Below are 22433 nucleotides of genomic sequence, written 5' to 3' on the forward strand. Positions count from 1 at the left end.
GACTAGTTTTCATGGTATCAAAAGGCACCATGCAGGTTTCCAAAGGAAGAAAGCAATCAACAGTCCTACCCAGCCAAGATACATACATATGAACCACAAGGACCAACATGGTGTAATAACCCTATACGTGCACTAGTGGCACGCATACTTTGAAGGTAACCAACAGCTCTCTAATTGGACTTCAGGCCCATTCTACAGAGGGAGGTCATGCTTGGTACTGAAAAACTAGCTAACTACTGAGGCTTAGTAAAGTCATGGATCTTCAAGAAGTTATAGCCACTATTAACTACATTCTAAATATTTGTCCTTATACACATAGATACGTGTAGTCCTCACCCATCCTCAGAGTAGCTTCTATTTGTAAAAGATGAGGACCACTACAGAAAGCTACATCAATCAAAACGCAGAGTTGTGAAGCCCAGTCCCAGTGGATACATCTACGACAGAATTCCCGCTCCTGAGGCTCAGGCATCATTGTAGAAGAGAGAGTATGGAGATTATAAGAGCCTGAGGAACAAATAGTTTGCTGTGGGATTGTATCTCCTAGGAATATCAGAAGCTACCCCCGTAAAGTTTTATCAACATGACTGCCCAAGCATGAGTTGAACAAGGATCACAGCAGTAGACATGCTAACATAGATGGGGAAAGATCAGGAGTCTTCAACCCCATATAGACCACTAAGAAAGGCTGAGAGTGGAAGAATAGCACAGCGACTGGTTATCCACCACCAAACGGTCAGCTCTGAAAACATACATGTAAGTAACATGACTGATCAGGGTGTATCTATGAATATATTTTATTTGTGAAAGAGAATAGGGAGTGGTACCTGAGAGGATTTAGAGGGAGGAAAAGGGAAGGGGGATGATTTAATTAAATTATAATCTCAAAATATAAAAGAAATATTTTAGAAATGGTTTCCACCAGTGTGGTCCACTTGACTTCTTAAGACATGGTATCATCAGCCAATACACTTGGTCCTTTCCTGATGACAACCACAAGAAGATAGAGGACTACTATTTTTAACAGACAAATGGGTAAACTGAGGTTTGAGGCTTGGTGGCTAGCAGAAAGCTTGCCAAGCGAGAGTGACATCGGGGCACAAAGCACGGTTTAGATCCTTCGGACTCCTTCTTTGTAAGCCTTTCCGTCCATCTATTCTCCTTCCCTCCTCCCTCAGGCAGCTTTGAAAGCCACTGTTGGGGATTTGAATCCCACAGCATTCTCCCAAGTGACTAGAGGGAAGATTGCTGGGGATTGCTCTGAAGCCCAGACCTTCTGACCCAGTAGAAAGGACTGCGAATCAGGCTCATTCTTTCCGAAGGGCTTCTGTTCCTTAATCTATAATTGCACCCTAGCTTCCGTGCCCCGAAGAAGAGGGCCATCTCCATGCAGCAGCCGGCTAATTATGTGGCTGAATTTCTAAAAATTATCATCTTATAAATCGTGATATTCCTCTGAAGGGGAAAGGAAACTGAGCACATCCTCTACCATGTTTCAAACTGAATTAATTAGGACGTTGAAGCCTAATTATCAGCTAATCTATTGGAACACGCCAGTCTTTCCTATCTGGTTGGTGTTTGCAATTTGTAGCCGATTAGTGGCAGTTGTGAGGATCTGAGAACTCATTAGGTCAGAAGACAAAAAATGTGGATCAGAAGGATAGGGTATCCTGAGGGTCTGACTTAGGGATGCTGTGGCTGAGGGGTCCCTTGGTGACAGATGAGGGCTGGTGGTGGGTTCTTCCTTCAAAGGCTCTGAGGACAGTGGATAGTTTCTGTGATTTGAACAGAGGTAACTGTGCATGCCTCATGTTCTGTGCCTTCCCAAGCAGTCGGTGTCCTAGAACAGCAGATTTTGTCACTAAACTTTGGCGTTAGCCTACCAACACCGCTTACTGCTGCACGATACTGGCTGAACCACACTCCCTTGATGATTCTGTTTTCCTACAAGTAACAGAGATTCTGGTGGAACTGACTTCCATGGTCCCATTCAGCATTGTGGATCTGGAATATGAAGGATATCACAACTTTCCTTAGTTCTTTCTTTTTATTTTTCTTTTTTTTCTTCCGGAGCTGAGGACTGAACCCAGGGCCTTGCGCTTGCTAGGCAAGCGCTCTACCACTGAGCTAAATCTCCATCCCCTGTTTTCCTTAGTTCTAAAGAACAATTTTATTTTTGTGAATGGTCTTTTATGGGTGAGATGTTTGGCTTCCCCATAAAGATTCCAAACAGACATCATTCATTAAAATGCAAACATCTTGAAAAGATGATGGATTTAGCCATTGACACCTAAGTCTAAATTAACCTTTCCCATTAAGCCCTTCTGAGTTCCAACCCTGACTTTGAATGGGCAGCCAAGGCAAGGAAAGTTTAGAGGCTAGAAGGAGGGAAAGCCAGGCTAAGGCTGTCGAGCAGGCAGGGCAGAATTTAAGGGTTAGACAGATGTTTGGACCCCACATTTAGACACAGACCATGTGCCTTAATTCAACTAATGATGTCTTTGCACTGTATAGTATAAAATACCGATTCTCTCTCTCCCTCCCCCTTTCCCTCTCCCCACCCCTCTCTCTCCATCACTCAGAGCAAGATACCCTAAAACTGAACATGGCTATATGTTTAGCTCAGTAAGTTTAGCATTTAAATTTTTCTTATAGATTAAAACCTAGTAAACATCATGACTGAATGGAACATGAAAAGTTAAGACAGACAAGGACAGTGAAGACACTTTTGAACAAGGAGTGAACATCAATGGAAATGGATTCATAGTTGTATGTGCTATGGGTTCAGGTTTTGATGGCAGCTGCAGTCACTTTGGGGAAGAACTGTGGAGTCAATGATAGTGTTAAGCACAGACTTCAGCACACAGCCCAGCAGTCCCCTGCCTAGGTGTATGTCACAGGTGTTTTTATAGCAGTTTTTATACAGCCCCGAGATGATAATGACTTAGAAGTCCATCAGCTGTGTAATGGATGTGCAAAACAGGCTCTCTATAATGAACTACTGTCTGGCAATACAAAAGAGATACACGGAGATAGAATGTACATTAGTGATTGCATGGGGCTGGAGGAGCTTGGAGAGTGAGTCATGTAATGACTATTGACAAGCATGGGGTTTTTTGGGGGTGGTGGTGGTGGAGTGTTTAAAATGAAGGTGTGATGGCTTCACAACCCCCACAAATTTACACAGAACTGTATAGTTGAGCGCTGTAACTTAGTGTGTGGTGTTGTGTAGTCTATGGATTTTAATCTTAAGAAAGTCTCTAAACTATGGGTCTGAGTACAAATGAATATTGCGTTTGACTATGGAGGCTAAGGGCTAGAAGAATCAACACTCATGACATAAAAGATAAAAGTGGAAACCATGACACAGGAAAATTAGACTTGACAGGAAAGACAATTGCCGAAGCCGACTTACACAGATGCAGGGTATGTAAAGATTTGAAACACCCAGCCATCTTTGTGGCATGTAAAATAATGGCACCCAATAAACAGCTGCAGTGTGCTAAAGTGAAAACATTTTTAAGACACAGCTTATCTAGACTGTATATGAAATGAAAAAGAAAAAAAAAAAACCCAAAAAGCTCTCTAAACTGATATTAACACAGACACCCTAAGACAGTTCCTGGTTAAAGATTTGTCAGTTTTAGCCTAATTATGATTTAAATGTCTGAACTCTCGAGTAGTAAAACAACCATTAAGTTCAAAACCAGTTGGATCCAGACATTTAATGTCCATTGCCAGATGTGGTGATTTCCTAAAGCCAGAGCTATTAAGAGGGAGCTAGACTGAGGGATAAGCGCCTGCACTCCAGCCTCCAGCAAGCTATCTCCCAATGGGCAGTGCGCTGCAGTTTGAAGGGGGACCTGTGACCATTGTCATGGTCAGATTCAGCTGTCGACTTGACACAGGAAGAGAGTTCATAGTTGTCTCCTGGAAAGAGAGTCTCAGCGAGAGACTGCCTGCATTGGCTTGACCTCTGGACACATCTGTGAGGGATTCTTTCTTAATCAAGTCATTGCTGTGGGAAGACCCAACCAACGGTGGGCGGCATGGGTGCCTAAATGGGGGAGGGGTTGCTGAATGTGTGGGGAAGTTGAGCTGAGCACACGTAAGCAAGTCAGCCCTACATCCATTTCTCTCTGTTCTGGCCTGGATGGGAAATGAGCAGCTGTTTCAAATTCTTTCCTGGACTTCCCCACAGGGATGGATGGATGACGACCTGGAACTGTAAGCTGAAATAACATCCTCCATCCCTTAAATTACTTTTTGACAAGGTATGTTTTGGCCCCCCAGCAACAAAAAAAGAAACCAGAGCAGAAGGATGGAAGGAAAAGTTAGATTTGGTGTCTCTGAGATGTAGCGATGTCCTAGTGAATTGCCCCCTTCCTCCCTCATGGTTCACATCAGGTGAGTGTGAGGCAAGCTTGGGCTCCGGTGTGGGAAGCACAGGACCAGCCCGCTTGTCCTGCTCTAACTCACCAGATTGGCGAGGATGTAGTGGTACCCGATGCCATTCTTTTCCAGCTTCACGATCTGAAAGACAAAATGGGAGGGTACTCATCAGTCACACAGACAGCTACAGTGACAAAAGAAGTGTCCACCGGCTACTTACAACATGCCTTCTCTGTCCTGAGCACACAGGTCTGTAACATCCGTACCAGGCACCGATGGTGGGTGATGCAGGTGTCCTGGTTCAGGACTCTGTCCCTCACATTTATACTGTAAACACTCTAACCCTTGACTCTTCTCCCCAACCCCTCCCCTACCCCACTGCAAATGCTGACTCTCTGAAATTATCTTGAAGTCAGGAAAATATTTATGGAGAGAGCTTCCCTGGGTTTGCCGGGACTGCTTGACACACCACTCACGAGGAACGGTTGAGGTCGCCCACCTTGGTTCTGGCCACGGCAAGCCTGGTATTAACTTGATCTATTTCTTCCTTTCCTTTTTTTTTAAAATCATCGAATTGGGTTTGTATACCCTGCTTGATGACTCTTCCCCATGTACTGCTACAACAAGACATGAAATATATGAGAGGTACCCAAGCTCCTGGCCTAACTGAATAAATTCTCAAGGTTATTAAAACCCACATTCAGACATCTCCTTAATTGGATGTATGCGAATAACGGCTCACATTTTTTTTATGTGGGGAATAATTGAATGCATGCTCACACGATTCTCACACTGGAATAGTGGTGAGGCTGAGATTCCAGACACTGGAGCTCAGAAACCACCAAGGGGACGGTTTTATTAATAAGTCTTCATTACTCTTCCATTTCCTTGTCAAATGGCTTGCCGTCTCTTCAACAAGGAGATACCTTTATCAAAAGCCCATTCAGCTTCCAATAAACACAAAACAGCAAATAAAAGATATTTCAGAGCCCATGACGTTCAGGGAGTGTAGCTACGGAAAAAATTTGCAACCTAGGAATGCAGAAGGAAGCAGGGGGAAAATCAATGGAAGATGACTTTGGACCAATAAAAGAGTGACGCGTGCATCTCGACCTGATGGTGGCTTCCATGCTGGTCCTATCCAATGGCTGACTTATTACTTTGACTCATTTTTATCTCAAAAGTAGTTATCAAACCCTAACAGCATGAAGCTGGTGCACAGTGAACAGGGGATAGAATAAGGTATTTGGTGTGGGAGGCGTCCCACAGTGAGGAGGACACAGGTAAATGGACGCAAAGTCACTTACTGAAAAGGGTATTGTGAGGGTAGGGTCCTTCCCCTCAGTGACCTCACGAACCTTATCACCAGTGAATGTTCTTTGGACTTTCTTTATCCATGGACTATACATGAATGGCCCCTGCAGGTCTCCCCAACTCTCTGCATGTTTTCTGGATACCTTCTCACCTCACCCCTATCTACAGCCTTCTGTGATTGGTTCAACAAACACCCACTGGACACAGACTTCATGTTAAGCACTGGGTAATGTGCTGGACCGTAGCTCAGATAGCAAGGCAAGGTTCCAGTGACCTCGCTGAGCTGAGCTGCCATTTCAGGAGGAAGCCAGATGGTAAATGTATAAATAGATGAACGAAGAAGACGTCAGCAGGCCATAAACACCACAGAGATGATAAAACAGGTGGGTGTGATGGATGGCCCTGGGAGCTTCTGGATGACTCGCACCTCGAATTTATTTTGTCCCCAGTGATTGGATTATATCATTTAGTGTCTTATACACTGGCAAAGAAAATTATCCAAATAACCCTCTTTGCTATATACATAGATATTTCGGGCTTATTTATTTCCATATCAATGTAAATTTATATAAATTTATCTTTATTTTATACTATGCACGAGTGTCTACATGGATAAGTGTGCATCACTCGCGTGCAGTGACCATGGAAATCAGAAGGGCAGCAAGTGCTCTTAATCACTGAATCATCTCTCCAGCCCCTGAAGTTATACATTTCTATGTTTTAAAATCTGTATTCTGCCTGTGAGAGAAACTTGTAGTACTTCGCTTTCTGAACCTGCCTTTCCTCACTTAATAGGATACCCTCCAGTTCTGACCAATTTCTGCAAATGAAAGGATTTCATTCTTATTCCAGACTGAGTGAAACTCCTTGGTGCATACAGCGCACTCTTCACTCACTCATCTGTTGCTGGGCACCTTGGCTACTGTGAACAATGTTGGACTAAGCACAGTGTCTGCATCTCTGTGACAATCACAGGTGCATTCGGTGTGACAGTATTGTACTTCAGTTTTAAATCTTGAGGAATAGTCATGCCGGCTGGTTGACATCCCACAAGTAGTGTGTGCCTTGTTCTTTCTTTATTTTTTTTAAATGAATTTTTACTACTAGCAGGTGTAGTATTTGTTTCCTTTCTTCTTTTGTCTTCCAAGACAGGGTCTCATTATGTAGCTGTGGCTGGCCTAGAACTCACTCTGTGACCTAGGCTGGCCTCCAGCCTACAGAAAACTGCCTGCCTTTGCTTCCTGGACGCCAGAACTCAGATGCATGAGTCCTCTTACCCAGCATTGCTTTCCTCATCTCAGCTATTACGTTTTTTATCCAAGAAAGAATCTTTATGTGTTAGTGCACGCTTGTGTATTTTGTGTGTATCTGTGCACAGGTGTGTGCATATGCAGGTCAGAAACCAACTTGCAGGAGATGTTGGTTGTGTCTTCCCACCATGCACTTTCCAAGACTCGAGTTTGCATGTCTGGGCTTTGCTCCATGCATTTGTGCCCCCGGAGCCATCTCACCAGCACAGTTTTAGCCATTTTGACTGGAGCGAGCAGAGACTCAGTGTGAATTTGGTTTGTTCTCCCTCATGGCTAAGAATGTTGAACAGATTTCCGCCCATTTCTTAGTTATTTATACTTCTTTTGAGAACAGCCTGTTCGCTCCAATGCTGCCGTTATTGATCGGATGATTTGTTTTGTTTTTTAGTATTGAGCCTTATGTGTTCCTTGTACGTTCTGGATTTTAATCTCCTAGCAGATAAATAGTGAACGGTTTTATTCTCCTGTTCTGGGGGCTCTTTCTTCCCTTGCTAATTGTCTGTTTTGAAGTCCAGGAGATTTTTAATTGTGCACAACCCCGTTTGTCAGGCCCTAACCTACTGGGGGCTCTTTACAGAGAGTCCTTGGGCAATCCCTACGTTTAAAAGTTTTCCCTCCAATTCCATTTAGCGGATTCAGAGTTTGGGGTCTTAAGTGAATGAAGGTCTTTGATCTATTTTGAGTTTATTTATTTTTTACTCTGTGTGTGTGTGTGTGTGTGTGTGTGTGTGTGTGTGTGTGTGTGTGAGAGAGAGAGAGAGAGAGAGAGAGAGAGAGAGAGAGAGAGAGAGAGAGATCTCCCACACGATTTGTCTACTTGTGGAATCTAGTTTCCCAGCCACCCCTGGCTGACGAGATTGCTCTTGCTCTGATGTGTGTTTCTGGCACCACACTTTAGGTGGCATGGGTCTATTTTTAGAGCCTCAATGTTGTTTCATTTAGTTGTCATGTTCTTGTGCCATTACCATGAAGGTTGGGCCACTCTGGCCCTATGATGTAATTTGAGACCAGGTGCTGCATTTTCTATTGCTACGAAGGGGGCCATTGGAGTTTATATGGGGACTGTGCTGGCTTTGGAAGTCACTTGCGGCTCTTTGCCCATTATAATTCTGCTGACCCATGAGTGAGGGGAGGGAGGGTCTCTTCCATCTCTAGTTGTCTTATTCATTTATTCATCAATGTTTTGAGGTTTAATTATGGAGGCCTTTTAACTCCCTGTTAGGCTCATTCCTGGGTTGTTTCTGTTTGAGTTTGAAATGTTCCCGTAGTCTCATGTGTTTGAACACTTTGGTGTCAGCTGACGATGCTATTTGGGGAGGCCATGGAGTCTTTAGTAGGTGTAATGTTGCTGGGGGATGTGCCACACTGTGGGTGAGCTTTGGAGCATTATAGCCTCCTCTTACTCCCTGCTCTCTGCTTCCTGTGTGCAGTTGCTGTGTGATCATCTGGCTTCCTGTTTCTGCTGCTATGCCTTCCCTGCCTTCCTCTCCACGACAGGGGTCCATCCATCTGGAATTGTGGTCTAAAATAGACTCTTTCTTCCCTGAGTTTTCTGTCAGAATATTTTACCACAGCAATGACAGGGGAGCTAATACCTATGTATTTTTATTTCGAAAGTATAAATGGGACTTAAAATTCATCTTTCAGCAAGTACATTATAGATGTATAGAACAGCTATTGACTTTGTATGTTTTCTCATCCTTACAATTTGTTGAAATATTTTTATCAGATCAAAGAGTCTCCTAATAGAATCTTTATTCTTTTCAGTACAGGTCCATGTTGTCTGCAGATAGAGATAATTGGATGTATTTCTTTCTACTTTGTATTTTTTCTATTTCTCTCTTTTGCTTTATAGCACCAAGACTCCAAACACTGTATTTAAAATGAATGAAGAAAGTGGATACCACCACCATCTCATTCCCAACTTTACAGAAAATGCTTTCTGCAACCCCCACTATGTACAACATTGGTTGTAGGTTTGTCAGGGAAGCCTTTATTGTTTTGAGGTATCTTACTTTCATTCCTAATTTCATTGGGGGTTTTATGATGAAGGGATGCTGGATTTTATTTCTGCCTCTATTGACATGATCATGTTACTTCTGTCCGTGCATCTCTCTGTGTGCTGTGTTACCTTGATTGATTTGCATATGTTGAATCATCCTTGCATCCTCTGAGAGAAACCAACCTGATTATACTATCTGATCTTTTTTAATGTGGCTTTAAATTAGTTTTATAATCACTTTACCAAAAAACATTTAATTTTTCTTTTTTCCTGAGAATTTAATACACGTAAAACACGAATTGTGATATCGTCAGGTCTACCCTATTGCTCCTCTCAACTGCCTCCATATCTCCGCCAACATGACCCTCTCACAACTTTACGTCTTTTTATTTATTTATGTAACCCATGGAAGTCCAGTTAGAATTGTCCATCTGTGCACCGCGTGGGGCCACCCACTGGAGTGTGGAGACTCTATCAATGTCTACATCCTCAGAAAAGAATGAGTCTCTCCCGAAAACTTTCAACTACAGGTAGCTTCTCAGTAAAGGGTGGCACATGAAGGTCACCTCCCCATCTATGCTGGGCTTTTAGCTTGATCTTATGCAGGTAACCACAGAATTTTTGATGTTTGTCAAGGAAATTAGTCTTTAGTCAGCCTCACCATCTCTCTGTCCTCCCCCATCCCCTGCACCCCCAGTATATGCATATCTGGCTGTGATGTCGGAGTAACACTGGCTTTATGCAATGACTTTGGTTATGCTCCTTCCCTTTTTAGCCTATGGAAGAGTTTTGGGAGCTTTTCTTTAAAGATCTGATAGAACTTGGCAGTGATCCTTTCCAGTCTTGGGCTTTTCTTTGTTGGGTGACTCATTACTGCTGTTCTATTTTTGTCGTTTAATACAGATCTGAGGAAGTTGTTTTTACCGTCTTGATTTAATTTGGGTAGGTCATACGCTTCTAGGAATTCAGTTATTTCCTCTAGATTTTCTGTATGTTCAGAACACAAGTTTTTAAGTATTCTCTAGCCGTCCTCTGGATTTCACTGGTGTCTGTTAGAATGCCCCTCCCCCCTTCATCTCCATTGTTGCTGGTGTGGGTCGTCCATCTCTAGTCTCTTTTGATTAGTTTATGGAAGGGCTTGTTCATTTTGTTTTCTTTTAAAAAATCTAAACTTATGTCTGTTTGTCTTCTTTCCTTCTTCCTTCTTTCTCCCTTTTGTGGTGTTATTTTAGTCTTCACTATCAATTGGTGCTCTGGTTTTTGTTACTTATTTCCACTGCTTTTGAGGTTCCATAGTTTCTATTGTTCTAAACTTTGAAGTGTATCGTTATTAATCTGAAATTTAAATTTTAATGAAATGACCGATAACTATACTTCTGCAGCCCAAGGCTTCTGATAAATTCTGTTTTCTTTTCATTTGATTCTAGGATTTAGAAACTATTTCCCCCTGCTTCCCTCAACAAAGCACTGATGATCTGAGATTGTATTATACAAACTCTTCGTTCTTTTATAGTTTATGTCATGCTTTTCCTTTTGAATTTTAGTTTTATTTCACTGTGATATGCTATTCTACAATGAATGCATTTGATTATTTTGTTGAAACTTAGTTTCTTGCCTAAAATATCGTTGATTTCAGAGCTTGCATGGGTTGTTGAAGAGAACTTGTTTTGTAGCTGATGGGTAGAATGTTTTGTATTTGTCTAAGTCTCTGGCTATGGCACAACTTAATTTAGAAGTTCATTTGTTGTTTTTTTTTTTTTTTAAACAAAATTATCTACTTATTCCTGAGTGGGATCTGAAGTCAGTTGGCATCGTTGTTTATGCCCTATCAGATCACTTCTGACCAGTTGTGCTTTTTCTATGAACTGTGTGCACCAAGATTTGATGCATACCTTCCTGACGGATTGTTCATTTAGTAACATGGCAGTGACCTTTACTTCCTCTGCCTGGTTTTAGCTTTGCATTATCACATACAAGAATGACCCATTTTCCTGGTGTACTGGCTTCTTTCCTATCATTTCCACTCTGTGTCTTTTGATAGTGTTTCTGATAGACAATATATTATTGAATATTCATTATATTTTTATTAAGTGGGTTGAGTCAGTTTTCATTTAGTTAAAGGACTATGATTATTTATATTTAGAGTTATTATGGAGATTTATTATTATTATTATTATTGTTATTATTATTATTATTATTATTGCTGATTCTTGGATTTTCTTGGTTGTGTTCCTGGTCCAATCAGTCACTGTGTGTTTTTCTCTCTGTCCCCTACTCACACCAGAGTTTTGGAATTTTATCTATTCTTCTCATGATGTACTGTACTCCTGTGCTTGACGATGTCCTTCTCCCTTTGATTCCTTTGTGTACTCTAAGTCTATCAGTTGGGCTGATTCTCTGCGGCTGCTGATATTCCAGTTTGTACACCCTGTAGCTTCTAGCTTCTAGCCCAACGGGTGTCTCCCATGTGTGTTGAAAAGAAGATGCAAACACAGCGATCGAGATCCACACAGCAGGTCAGTTTTTGTTCCTTCAAAACCAGCTCAGCATTAAACATGCTACTGGTAGGATGAAGCTGTGAAGGTTAATTACTCCACTTTGAACCTGAGAGTCTTCAGTGAGCATTGCAGCAGAGCGTTAGATCAGCACAGAGATTGCGCCACAAGCTCAGGGCTAGCTAACATCTTTGCCATTATTCTCAAATGATGAGCTCACCTTTCTAGCTACCAAGGGCAAGGCTATCTACTACACTCGTCCCTGTGTCAACCAAGCCTGAAATTCTTGGTATGTTGACATCAGGCCTTCCTTTCCTCCCAATCTTCTTCTGGACTCTGGTTGTGGCTGGTTGCTCCTGGGCTCCAAGTAATTCTTGTTTGTAATCAGGGTCAAAGGGTAGTTCAGTCCTAAAGAATAGATTTCCTTTCTAGACAGTATGAATCACAACTCATGATACTCAAGGAGTAGAAAATTGGAGCCCCTCTCCACTCCTGGCCACTGGTGGAGCAGTGGGCTGCACCAGAACCAAAACTAATTTGAGGCTTCAAAAACTGTGGTATTGAAGGCTTCAGAAAGCCATAAGTTTTTCCTGGGGTAGAGTGCTGTGGTTCCTTTTCATATTTTCATATTTTATCTTTGCTTTTCCCCCTATTGTGGAGCGTCTAGGCAGGCGGGCTGTATTCCATTCTTCCCTGTTGGTTCAGTTGTCTTTCTGTTTCTCCTCACTTTTTAGCCATCCTGCCCCTCCCCCCCATGATTTCTGATGCTCCTCTATCATGTCTCTTTTTATATATAATAGTTATCTTCACCGTCAGCTGTAAAATGTGGGCACAAGCTATCAATCAAGCGGCCTCAAGGAGCCTTTCACAATGATGGTCTCTGTTTTTGAACTAGTAGAATGATCTCTGTTTTTAGACTATTAGAATGAAATAATTTAAAGTGTTTATAAACAACAATGTAAAAAAGTTGCCAAATGAGTCACTTCCTGATGAAATAAATATTTGTTCTTGACAGAGGAAGTAGCCATAGATGTACAAGTAAGAAAACTGTATTCTGGGTTCCATGTTGTCTTTGTGTGTATATGCATATGAATATGTATGTGTGTGTGTGTGTCTGTGTATGTGTGTGTGTGTGTGTATGCATGTTCCTGTGAGTGGGTGTACACACACATGCGCATTTGCACATTTGACCTTTGGTGTCATTCCTCAGCCTCTTTCTCGATTAGTTTTGGAAATCTGGGACCTAGGGGACTCCCCAGTTAAGCTAGGGTCACTAGTCAGTGAGCCTCAGGGATCAACTACCCATCCCCAACTCCTAGCACTGGGATTAAAAACATGCGTCACCCCATTCAGCTTTGTGGGTATGTGATGGACGTTGAACTGGGTCCTCATGCTTATGCAGCAGGTACTTTTCTAATGGAGACACATCCCTAACTTCAGAAAGTTGTATTTTATAATACTTTTTATAATATAATAAAAAATATGCCCACGGTGTTCTGCCTGCATGTATGGCACACACCACATGTGTGCCTGATGTCCCTGGAGGCCCAAGAGGGAGCTGGGTCTCCTGGAACTAGAGTACAGATGACTGTAATTGCCATTTGGTGACTGTGAACCAAACCCGGACCCTCTGCAAGAACAGCTAATGCTCTTAACCTCTGAGCCATTGCTTCAGCCCTGGAGAAAGCGACATTTTGAAGACACTGGACCATATCACCAAATCCAGTTGCCTGATTTCTTTTTTATGTTAGCTGTGAGACTTTTGAAGAACAAAGCAAAAATGTAACAAGCAGACAGAAACCTTTTCCTCTTCTATAACAGGGGACTTGATAGGTGCTATGGGATCCATTGTGTAAGGACGCATATCCTACATGGAAGAGTCTAATCAAGTGCATTCTCTCTGCTGTGAGCACTCAGAAAATGGCAGCATGACACTGCTCAGGACAAACCACTTTTCTAGAAAGGACATGTCAAAGCCATCCATCTCCCATCCCAGCTCTTCCCCCACCCCCAGGTTTGCAGAGTAGGACCCTTTATTTCTATCTCTCGGATAAACCCGTTGATCATTAGAGAGGGAAATGACTCATGAAGCCAGCACAGCTGGCACTAAGAATAGCAGCAATGGGCAGAATTTCCACGCATCATGTCCTGTGGGCAGACCTAAGTACGTTCCATGTCCTGGCCCTTCTAGTCCTCATAAAGGCCTTTTTAGAGGAAGTCAACATAATCTCTGCTTTACAGTGGGGATTTAAGATGGGAACAGATTCCCAAACTAGCAAACTAGCAAAAACTGGAAGCCTAACCCTAGCTGGTTGTAGAAACTCTGCCTTTACCCATTATTCTACACTGTGTCCCACACCCCACCTGGATATTAGCACTCAGGAACCTGAGTACAGCCAGAGGACTTCAGTCACCATAGAAACAATTTTGTGCTGGTTTCTCTTCAAGAGCAAACCCCAAATCCATACTTGACACTGCAGAACACACAAGGTTAATGACTGAAAGAGCCCACAGCTTTCAAAGTCCTCCCTGCTCTGCTGTGGAAGATTCAGAATAGCTGATCTGGTGGCGGCGTTCCCCGTGGGGGGCCCAGGGTCTTGAGAGCCATTAACTAGCCTTGTCATGTTGTCAAGTACTTTAAAAGCCTGTCTTTCATTTAATGGCACTGTTCAGACACAACTGTGAGCCTCTTCCTTGCTAGTTCATCCAAAAATACAAATGCAGCTCAAAAAGACAGTGATCTACACGAAGGCATTCCTGGCGGGGATGTGGTGCTTTCTCCAATTCTGATACCAGAGCAAAAACAGTTTAGGGTTGGTTGGCTGAAGCCATTGAGGTTACAGAACCTATTCATAAGATACATGATCCTTCCTACTCCCAGAGGCAGAAATTGTCCAAGAAAGGAGAAGGAGATGGCCCTTAAAATAGGTCAGCTGGCCAAGGCCATGTGCTGCCCAATGCTGGATCTATGAGTGACACTGCCTCAGGCTGAACATAGGAATCTGTCTGCAGCCCTGGCTCTGTAAGTTCTAGGAGACAATGCAATTGAACTTTAAAATCAGAGCACAAGAAGTAAGTCTTGGTCAGTCAGTGTAAGGATGGCTTGAAGTGTTGTAGCAAGGCTCCCATAGGCTTTGCTACTTCACTAAGTCTCATATGGAAGTTTTAGGACTCACAGACTATGAACTGGAAGGCATCAAGTCTCACTTCCTCAGGAGCCCTCTCTAGTCCCCCATTTCTAGCACCCACAGGAGCAGCACACCCATCTTCTCCCCAGTTATCTCCAGCTCCCGTCTTGTGGTCCTTGTTGCCTTCATTACCTGGCCCAGGATGGCGTTGAGGCGTTCTGATTCACAGTCAACCACCACCAGCCTCTCCTTTTTCTTCTCCAGGTCCTGAAAGAGCATCCGGTATCCTTCCTCGGTGGTTGTCAGAATGTTGACAGCCGTTACCTGCCAGTTCTTCTCTGCGGCTGTATCCAAGACTCTCTGCAGGACTGACAGGCCTGCAGCGGAGGGGAGGACAGAGAAATGGCAGCGTCAGCATTCACAGGTAACATCCGAGTCTGCTCGCGCTCAATGAAGCCCACCTCTACTTCCAGCAGGCACATTTGGCTATCTCTCTGCATGCACTTCCATGGGATGCTTGACGCTGTCTATACCCACTTGCCCTGTGCACCCACCACTATTCATATTTATTTCCCTAGGAGGCCACTACTGTCATCTACTCTATTTCTATAGCAAGCATACTTCCTGCTCCCTGTGTATCTGAATGCCACAGCAGCAAGCACCTGTTTTTTTCTTCTTCTTGTATTCTGTGTGTAGGACATGACAGACAGTAGAAGGACTGTTGATTAAAAACACATTTAAAGGCTTACTTCAATGGGCTCACTGCTTGTGTGGACTTTGGTTTCTTCCAGAGTCAAGTGGCAACATGAATAGTGCCTGCCTCACAGGGCTCTGATAAAGATTAAATAGGAATGTTGGGTGTGGACTGGTCTGATGCCTTAAGGTTCTCTAAATGGTAGCTGCTCTTATTCTGGGACAGTGGTACTCTGAATGAGAAGAATCCCAGATAGGCTCAGGCATATGAACACTTATTAGGTTCCTAGTTGGTAGCACTGTTTGGGGGAGGTTATGAAATCTTAAGAAGGAGGGGTCTTAATAGAAGAATTATGCCCCCTGGGAGTGGGTGTTCAGGGTTTATGACTTTGTTCCATTTCCTGCTCTCCCCTTCTCTGCTTCCCATGTATAGATGCAATGTAAAGACCTTGGCTTCCTGTTCCTGCCTTCCCCACCATGATGGACTGACAATCTCTCTGGAACGGCGGGCTAGAATGAACTCTCTCTTGCTTAAGATGCTTTTGTCAGGGCATTTTATCACAGCCACAGAGAAGTAACCAACACAGGGAAGTTTGGTAATTGCTTATTGAACAGGCCAGCTTAGCATCTAAAGGTAGCTAATAATGGTGAATTGAATTTGGTGAAATTTGGATATGGCTTCAGTAAATGTGTATTATATTTCACCACTACCTTTTGAGTAAGATTGACCCTATGGAGGAGCCTGTTTCTCCGCACTACTGTTTTCTTGCAGACACCCAAGGTGTCCTTGCTTCTTTTTGTGCAGCAAAGGACCACAAACTAAGTGTCATGTCTCAATGGAAATGTACAGCTTACACTCCAAGAAGCCAGGGCCACATTGTTGACAGAGCTGGGAGAGAATCCATTCTCTTGTCTCTCCAGCTCACATGTGTCTGCTCTCTCTGCTCATATCCTTTAGCTTATGGTTAATCTTCAAAGCCAGTTATGATGGCCTAGGCTTTCTCATTCAATCTGACCCCCGCTCTTCTGACTCCCACTGTCACAATTAAAGACCTTTGAGATTTGTACCAAGTCCAGTGGAGCATTCCGGAACAATCTTTGCTTTCAAAGGAAGTTCTTGAGCAGCCTTCATAGCATCTGTGACCTTAACTCCCAGATGGCAATAGCATTCACACATTTTTCCATCTTCAGAGACAAGGAAAGGGACATGGGGACAGGGAAGTGGGTCTCTATTTTGCCTGTCACAGACAGCTACTTTGCTGTTAATCTTTTGTATACATTGCTTTTCTTACTCATAATAACACTGCTAATTCTTTCTATAGTGACCAATATGGCATGAGGCCTTGGGAACTTCTCTAGATAGATTCTGGTTTTATTTTCCACTTTGGTTCATTTCTTGTGAAAGTTGTTTTATGTGAGTGAGCCACATGTTTGCTAAACCTTCCCTGTGTGTCTGTTGCTATTATTCTGGCTTTCCTCTTTTAATTTACTGAATTCTAGAGGGCCAGTCTTACTCTGATCCCTATTTTGCTGATGTGGACACCAAAACTCATTAGTACATGGTCATACAACCAGAAAATGGTAGAGCTCAGAGTTCTGGGTTCTGGGGTAGATCTGGCTCTTTGCAGAGGGTGGGTTCTTCTGTCAACCCAAGAAATTCCTAACAATATGTTTTTCTGGAGTTGCTATGCTTGAGCCTTTATTATGGCACAAGATTATTCTGAAAGGGACCATTGGCAGATGTCCCACACAGTGGCTACTGTCTGAGAAGGGAAATAATCAAAATATGGAAAGAAAAGAAGAAATGAAAGGAAACAGAAAGAAATGGATGCTTCCACTCTGTCCCTCTCTGTACTTTCCTTTTTGAATGGCACCTCCCCCACTGCCTATAAAACTGTCTTATTCACTTGTTCAAAGTATCTAAGATTCTCTGTAGGAAACTCTGCCAGGGAAGTGCTCCCCTGCCTCAGTGTCTAGACTTTCAAGTCTCAGTCCATTTATCTCTCTAAACAAATAATAACAGCATTCTTACAGGACTAGGCCATGCATAAGAAGGCAGGACAGGCAAGTACATACTATAAGGCTCAGAAAGAAGAGTTCTTGTACAGAGGATGAGTGAATAGAGAAAATGGGATCTAATGCATTAGAATGGGAGGACCATGTAGGTAGATGTGATAAATAAATATACTGCAGGATAAGGAGGCTGTAGAGAGCAAAAAGTATGAGAAACAACTGCAAAATGTGATTGCAAAATTCAAAGGGCGAGGACTACAAGCACTAGGAGGAGGAGAGGATGATGGTGATGATGACAATGATAATAAGAATGGATGATAATGATGAGGATGGTGATGGTGGTAGTCATGGTAGTAGTCATGATAATGACAGGGATGAGAGTCAGGATAGGGATAGTGGTGATTGTGATGACAGTGATGATGGTCAAAATGGTGGTGGTAGTGAAGATGATGATGGTGACTGTGATAAGGATGGTGACAATAAGGATGTAGTGATGACAGTGATGATCATAGTGGTGGTGATGGTGACAATGGAGGCAGTTATGATGACGGTTGACAGTGATGATAGTGATGATGTTAGTATGGTGGAGGTGATGCTGACAATGATGATGAGGATGACAATGATGATCAGGAGGATGATGACAATGATGATGATGAGCAGGATGAAGATGAAGATGATGACAATGATAATGACGATGATGAAGATGTAGATGATGACAATGATGATTATGATGAGGAGGATGATGATAATGATGACGATGACAACGACGATGAGGAGGAGGAGGAGGAGGAGGAGGAGGAGGAGGATGGTGGCGACGATGAGGACCATGACGATGACGGCAATGATGAGGATGACAATGATAATTACAATGATGAAGATGTAGATTATGATAATGATGATGATGATGAGGTTGATGACAATGATTATGATGACAATGATTATGATGACAATGATTATGATGACAATGATGTTGATGACGATGATGACAACAATGATAATGAGGAGGAGGAGGAAGAGGGTGACATGATGGTGATGATGAGAACCATGACAATGATGATGAGGATGAGGATGACAATGATAATGACAATGATGATGATGTAGATGATGTCAATGATGATGACTATAGTGGTGAAGGTGGTATTGGTGGTGGTGGTGGTGGTGATGATGATGATGATGATGATGATGATGATGATGAAAGTGGTAGTGATGATAGTAATGGTGATGACAGTGTTGATCATAATGGTGGTAATGATGCTGCTGTTATTGATGGTGAAGATAATAGGCAGCAGATAAACATATAGTGAGGATTTTGAATACAATGAATACATTGCAGGCAATGAACATTTCAGCCGTTATCTCACAAAATCTGCACAATATATTCTTGAGGTAGTGACAAATTCACCTTCCTTTTAGTCATGAAGGAATGAAGTCATGGAGAATTTGACAAACTATATGAGTGATGAAGCTAACACATCAAGAACCTGTCCAAAGACCAAAGGTTGGGGAGGAGAGAACTTAGGTTCAGATCTTGTTCTGCTTTACCCTCTATTAATAATACTGTACGCTGTGGGTCACTTTGCTGAAAACCTTGAACTTGGCAACGTGAGAGTTTGGTGAATGGTAGCCTGGCTTGATAGCTTAGAGGATCCCTCTCTCAAAGGTATATTTTCACACTCTGAGTTAAATAAGGCAACCAAGGAATCATCACACACAAATAAACCACCTGGCTTGCTTCCCCATGTGTTTTAAGAAGACAGAGGCATCATTCTTCTTCCTGTGGGTGAATTTTCTCCACCCTTCAACAATCCCCTTTCCTTAACCCTTAGCTTACCCCGGTCAGCATCATAAATGTAGACAAAGGTTTGCCACTTGTAATGGTCGATAATGCTAATGAGAGCTTCCTGTAGTTCCGGACGCAGCTGAAGGACAAATTGATTGGATGTGTCAACGGGAAAACTTGGAGTAATGAAGCACACATGGAGGGCCCCACAGAAGGAGGTCAGCATGTTGACAGTCCTTCGTTCATAAAATCCAAAGATGGCATAGACTCCTTTGGAGAACTGGGAACAGACTAGAAAAGAAGGTGAGAAAGGTTAGCTGGGGCTAGGGAAAAGGCTCACTAGATAAAAGCACTTGTTGCACAAACATGACGACCCATGTTTTGATCCTAGCATCCATGGAAACAGCCAGGCATGGTTGCATATTCTTGTAACCCCAGTACTGAGGTGTGGAGCTGTGAAAATTCCTGGGTCTTGCTTGCCACTTGGAGAGCCCAAAATAGTAATCTCTAGAGAGGCCTTTGAAAGGAATAGTGTACAGAGCAACAGAGGATGACACCCCATATCCTCCCCTGGACTCTGAACATGTGCACATAGGTTTACACACTTGTACATACACATGTGCACATATTCATAACCCCCACATCAATGAATAGAAATGCTGTAAACAAATAGCCAGATGACTCAAAAAATCCACTTAGCCCACCATCACTAACCATCTGCTGTCTAGCCATCCACCCTACCAATCAACCATCCACCCATGCGTTCAAATACCAATCTGTTCATCAGTTCCTTGATCCTACCATCTACCAGTTCTAAATCACACTTTCATCTGTGCAAACCCTCATTTGTCTGTCTACAGCCGGTGCTTATCAGTTATAAGGTGCTTGTCTGTTATAGACCAACAGTCATCATGATCATTGATCATGGTAGCCAAACAGCAAAGCACTTTCACACAATTAACCCCTCTTGTCACCACAATGACCGCGTTAAGAAATGAATGACAGAGACATTAAAAGAAGGTACATTAAAGACCAAGAATTGAAAATTAACAGGCCGATTTGTGCTGGGGAGATGGTGCAGTAAGTAAGCAATGAACTGACCCTGCAAGTGTGAAGACATGAGTTTGGATCCCAAGGACATGGAGAGCTTGGACACAGGAGTACGCTTGCTTATAATCTCACTACCTTTATAGTTAGATGGGAGGTGAGACAATAGATTTCCTGGCATCTCCTGGGCTAGCTAATCTGCATACACTGGGAAACAGCAATGGAACCCTGTCTCAAACAAAATAGAAAGGACGAACATCTGAGGTAGTCACCTGACTTCCATGTGTGCATGCTTACAAACACATATGCACACACACAGTTAATGGACATGTTCATGTTATACATCTAGGTCAATCCAGGGTGGCTAGATACGCTGATGGTCTTTCCCTTTTCGTTTCTTTACCCACAGCTTTTAGGCAAAGCCTAAAACCTTCCACAGGAAGGGTGGTAGCCTATTACTGCTGCTGACATGGATTCAGGAGCATAAATATGGATTCTCCCCACCTTGCCGTTTCTCCCAGCGTATGCCTCCTGTTGGTGTTTATGTTGTGAGCATGCATCTTGCTAGCAGGTTTTCAGGCTTTTCAGAGGATCAGCCACAGCATCAGCTTAGCCATGTAAATACCCCCACAGGACCCATTCTACAGGATCCCAGCTGCTATGAATGCTGACTTGAAGGTGATATTATTGCTGCTCAGAGTGTGATCAGAACACGACTAAGGGCATGGCATCAGGCTGTCTGTCAGTCAGTCTGTAAACTTCACTTTTCCCTGTGACACAGGATGGAACATTGACAGTCTTTGTCCCAGCCAAGGAACTCCCCTTACTTCATCCTGAGAAGAGAACTTCACAGCGTGTTAGCCTGCCAAGTCCTCAGAAACCCATAACTTGAATATTCCTAGAGAATTATTATTGTTAATGTGTTTTATTTTATTCTCGGAGAATTTCACACGTGAATACATTATATTTCAGTTAAATTCACCCCTGACAGTCACACTCCAACTCCTCCCCAGTCTGCCACTTCAACCCCCAGCTTCATATTTCTCTCAAGGTGACTTGCTCACTGACTGTTCACTGTAGACAGAAACATCATGGGGCACCTACTCTAACCAGCCCCTTGGCTGTTCCGGGAGCTGACGATGATAAGCATGGCTTGAACTTTATGCTATGTGGTACTATAAAGTATAATGGATACATTAATTTCCATTGTTTGCATGTTTTATAATGCTCAGGAAGTGTTTTAAGCTTTATGGACATTTTGTGATTGCTCTAGGAAATTTTTTAATTAAATTTTAGTGTAGAAAAGAATGAACTTTATCACAACGGACTGTTCATCTGTGTGTATTATTGTACTTCACTCATTCGAATCCTCTCCCTCATTGCCTTCTTCCTCTTCCCATTGGTCCCTTCACTATCACTAATAACCCCCTTGTACACATTCTGAATCTAGACTCTTGGCAAAAGAAAGCATGATTAAAACTGTCTTTCTCCTTCCTATTGCTTCTTCCTTCCCTGCCTGGTCTCCTTGTGCATATGCACACACAGCACATACGTGTGTTGAGATTTGGTCTGTTGCTGTGTATTGTCATACTAAGCGTGGCCCCCAAGACCTGCCTCTTGGTTACCCCAGAGATGAGAGAGTGCACATAGACCAAGTGACTCTATGTGACCTTGTCCCCAAGTTATTTCTGATTGGTGAACAAAGATGCTGACAGCCAATAGCTGGGCAGAAAAGGCACAGGGTTCCCAGGCTTGGGTCTGAGGAGAACCATGAGGGAGAGAAAACAGTGAGGAAGAAGAAAAATTCACCATGGGTTAGGAATCAAGAAAACATGGCCCCAAGGGTTGCCCAATTAAGAGCAGCCCAGGTGAAACATAGCAAGTAATAATTCTAGATTACCCAAAGGAGAGTAGAGTCTAATAGCATAGAGGGTGGCTATCTGTCCAGCTCTTGTGCTGATTAAGGCTTATTGTCAATTACAAAAGTTGTGTATCTTTTATCTAGGAACTAAATGGTCAAAGGTGGGGTAGAAATCCAGTTTGAGATTAAAAAGGTTTGTTTTGCAACACACATGCACACATCTCCCTGCACATGTACATGTGCGCACATGGTTTTAAATCTAGGATAGATGAGAGGCATCGGGGCATTTGGGGTATAGCAATGGAATCCATTGTCTCCCTGAAGTTAAAGGAAGTCTATCAATGAAACAAAGCAAAGTTGAGGGCTATGTATCATCTCACTTCCTTGTGGTTCTGAGA

At 42.9% G+C, this 22433-nt stretch overlaps 1 protein-coding gene across 3 annotated transcripts in view; it reads right to left on the reverse strand.

Annotated features, from left to right (window-relative positions):
- Gria1 (glutamate ionotropic receptor AMPA type subunit 1) overlaps positions 1-22433 on the reverse strand; it is a 319050-nt gene that overhangs the window by 128933 nt on the left and 167684 nt on the right. For all 3 annotated transcript variants that reach the window (XM_032913974.1, XM_032913973.1, XM_032913972.1), the window contains exons 3-5: positions 19179-19418; positions 14834-15018; positions 4480-4533 (exon numbers count right to left, since the gene is read on the reverse strand). In XM_032913974.1, the coding sequence (XP_032769865.1) occupies positions 4480-4533; positions 14834-15018; positions 19179-19418 (479 nt within the window). The remainder of the gene's footprint in view (positions 1-4479; positions 4534-14833; positions 15019-19178; positions 19419-22433) is intronic.

Source organism: Rattus rattus, chromosome 9 (assembly GCF_011064425.1).
Source record: "Rattus rattus isolate New Zealand chromosome 9, Rrattus_CSIRO_v1, whole genome shotgun sequence".
Lineage (NCBI taxonomy): Eukaryota > Metazoa > Chordata > Mammalia > Rodentia > Muridae > Rattus > Rattus rattus.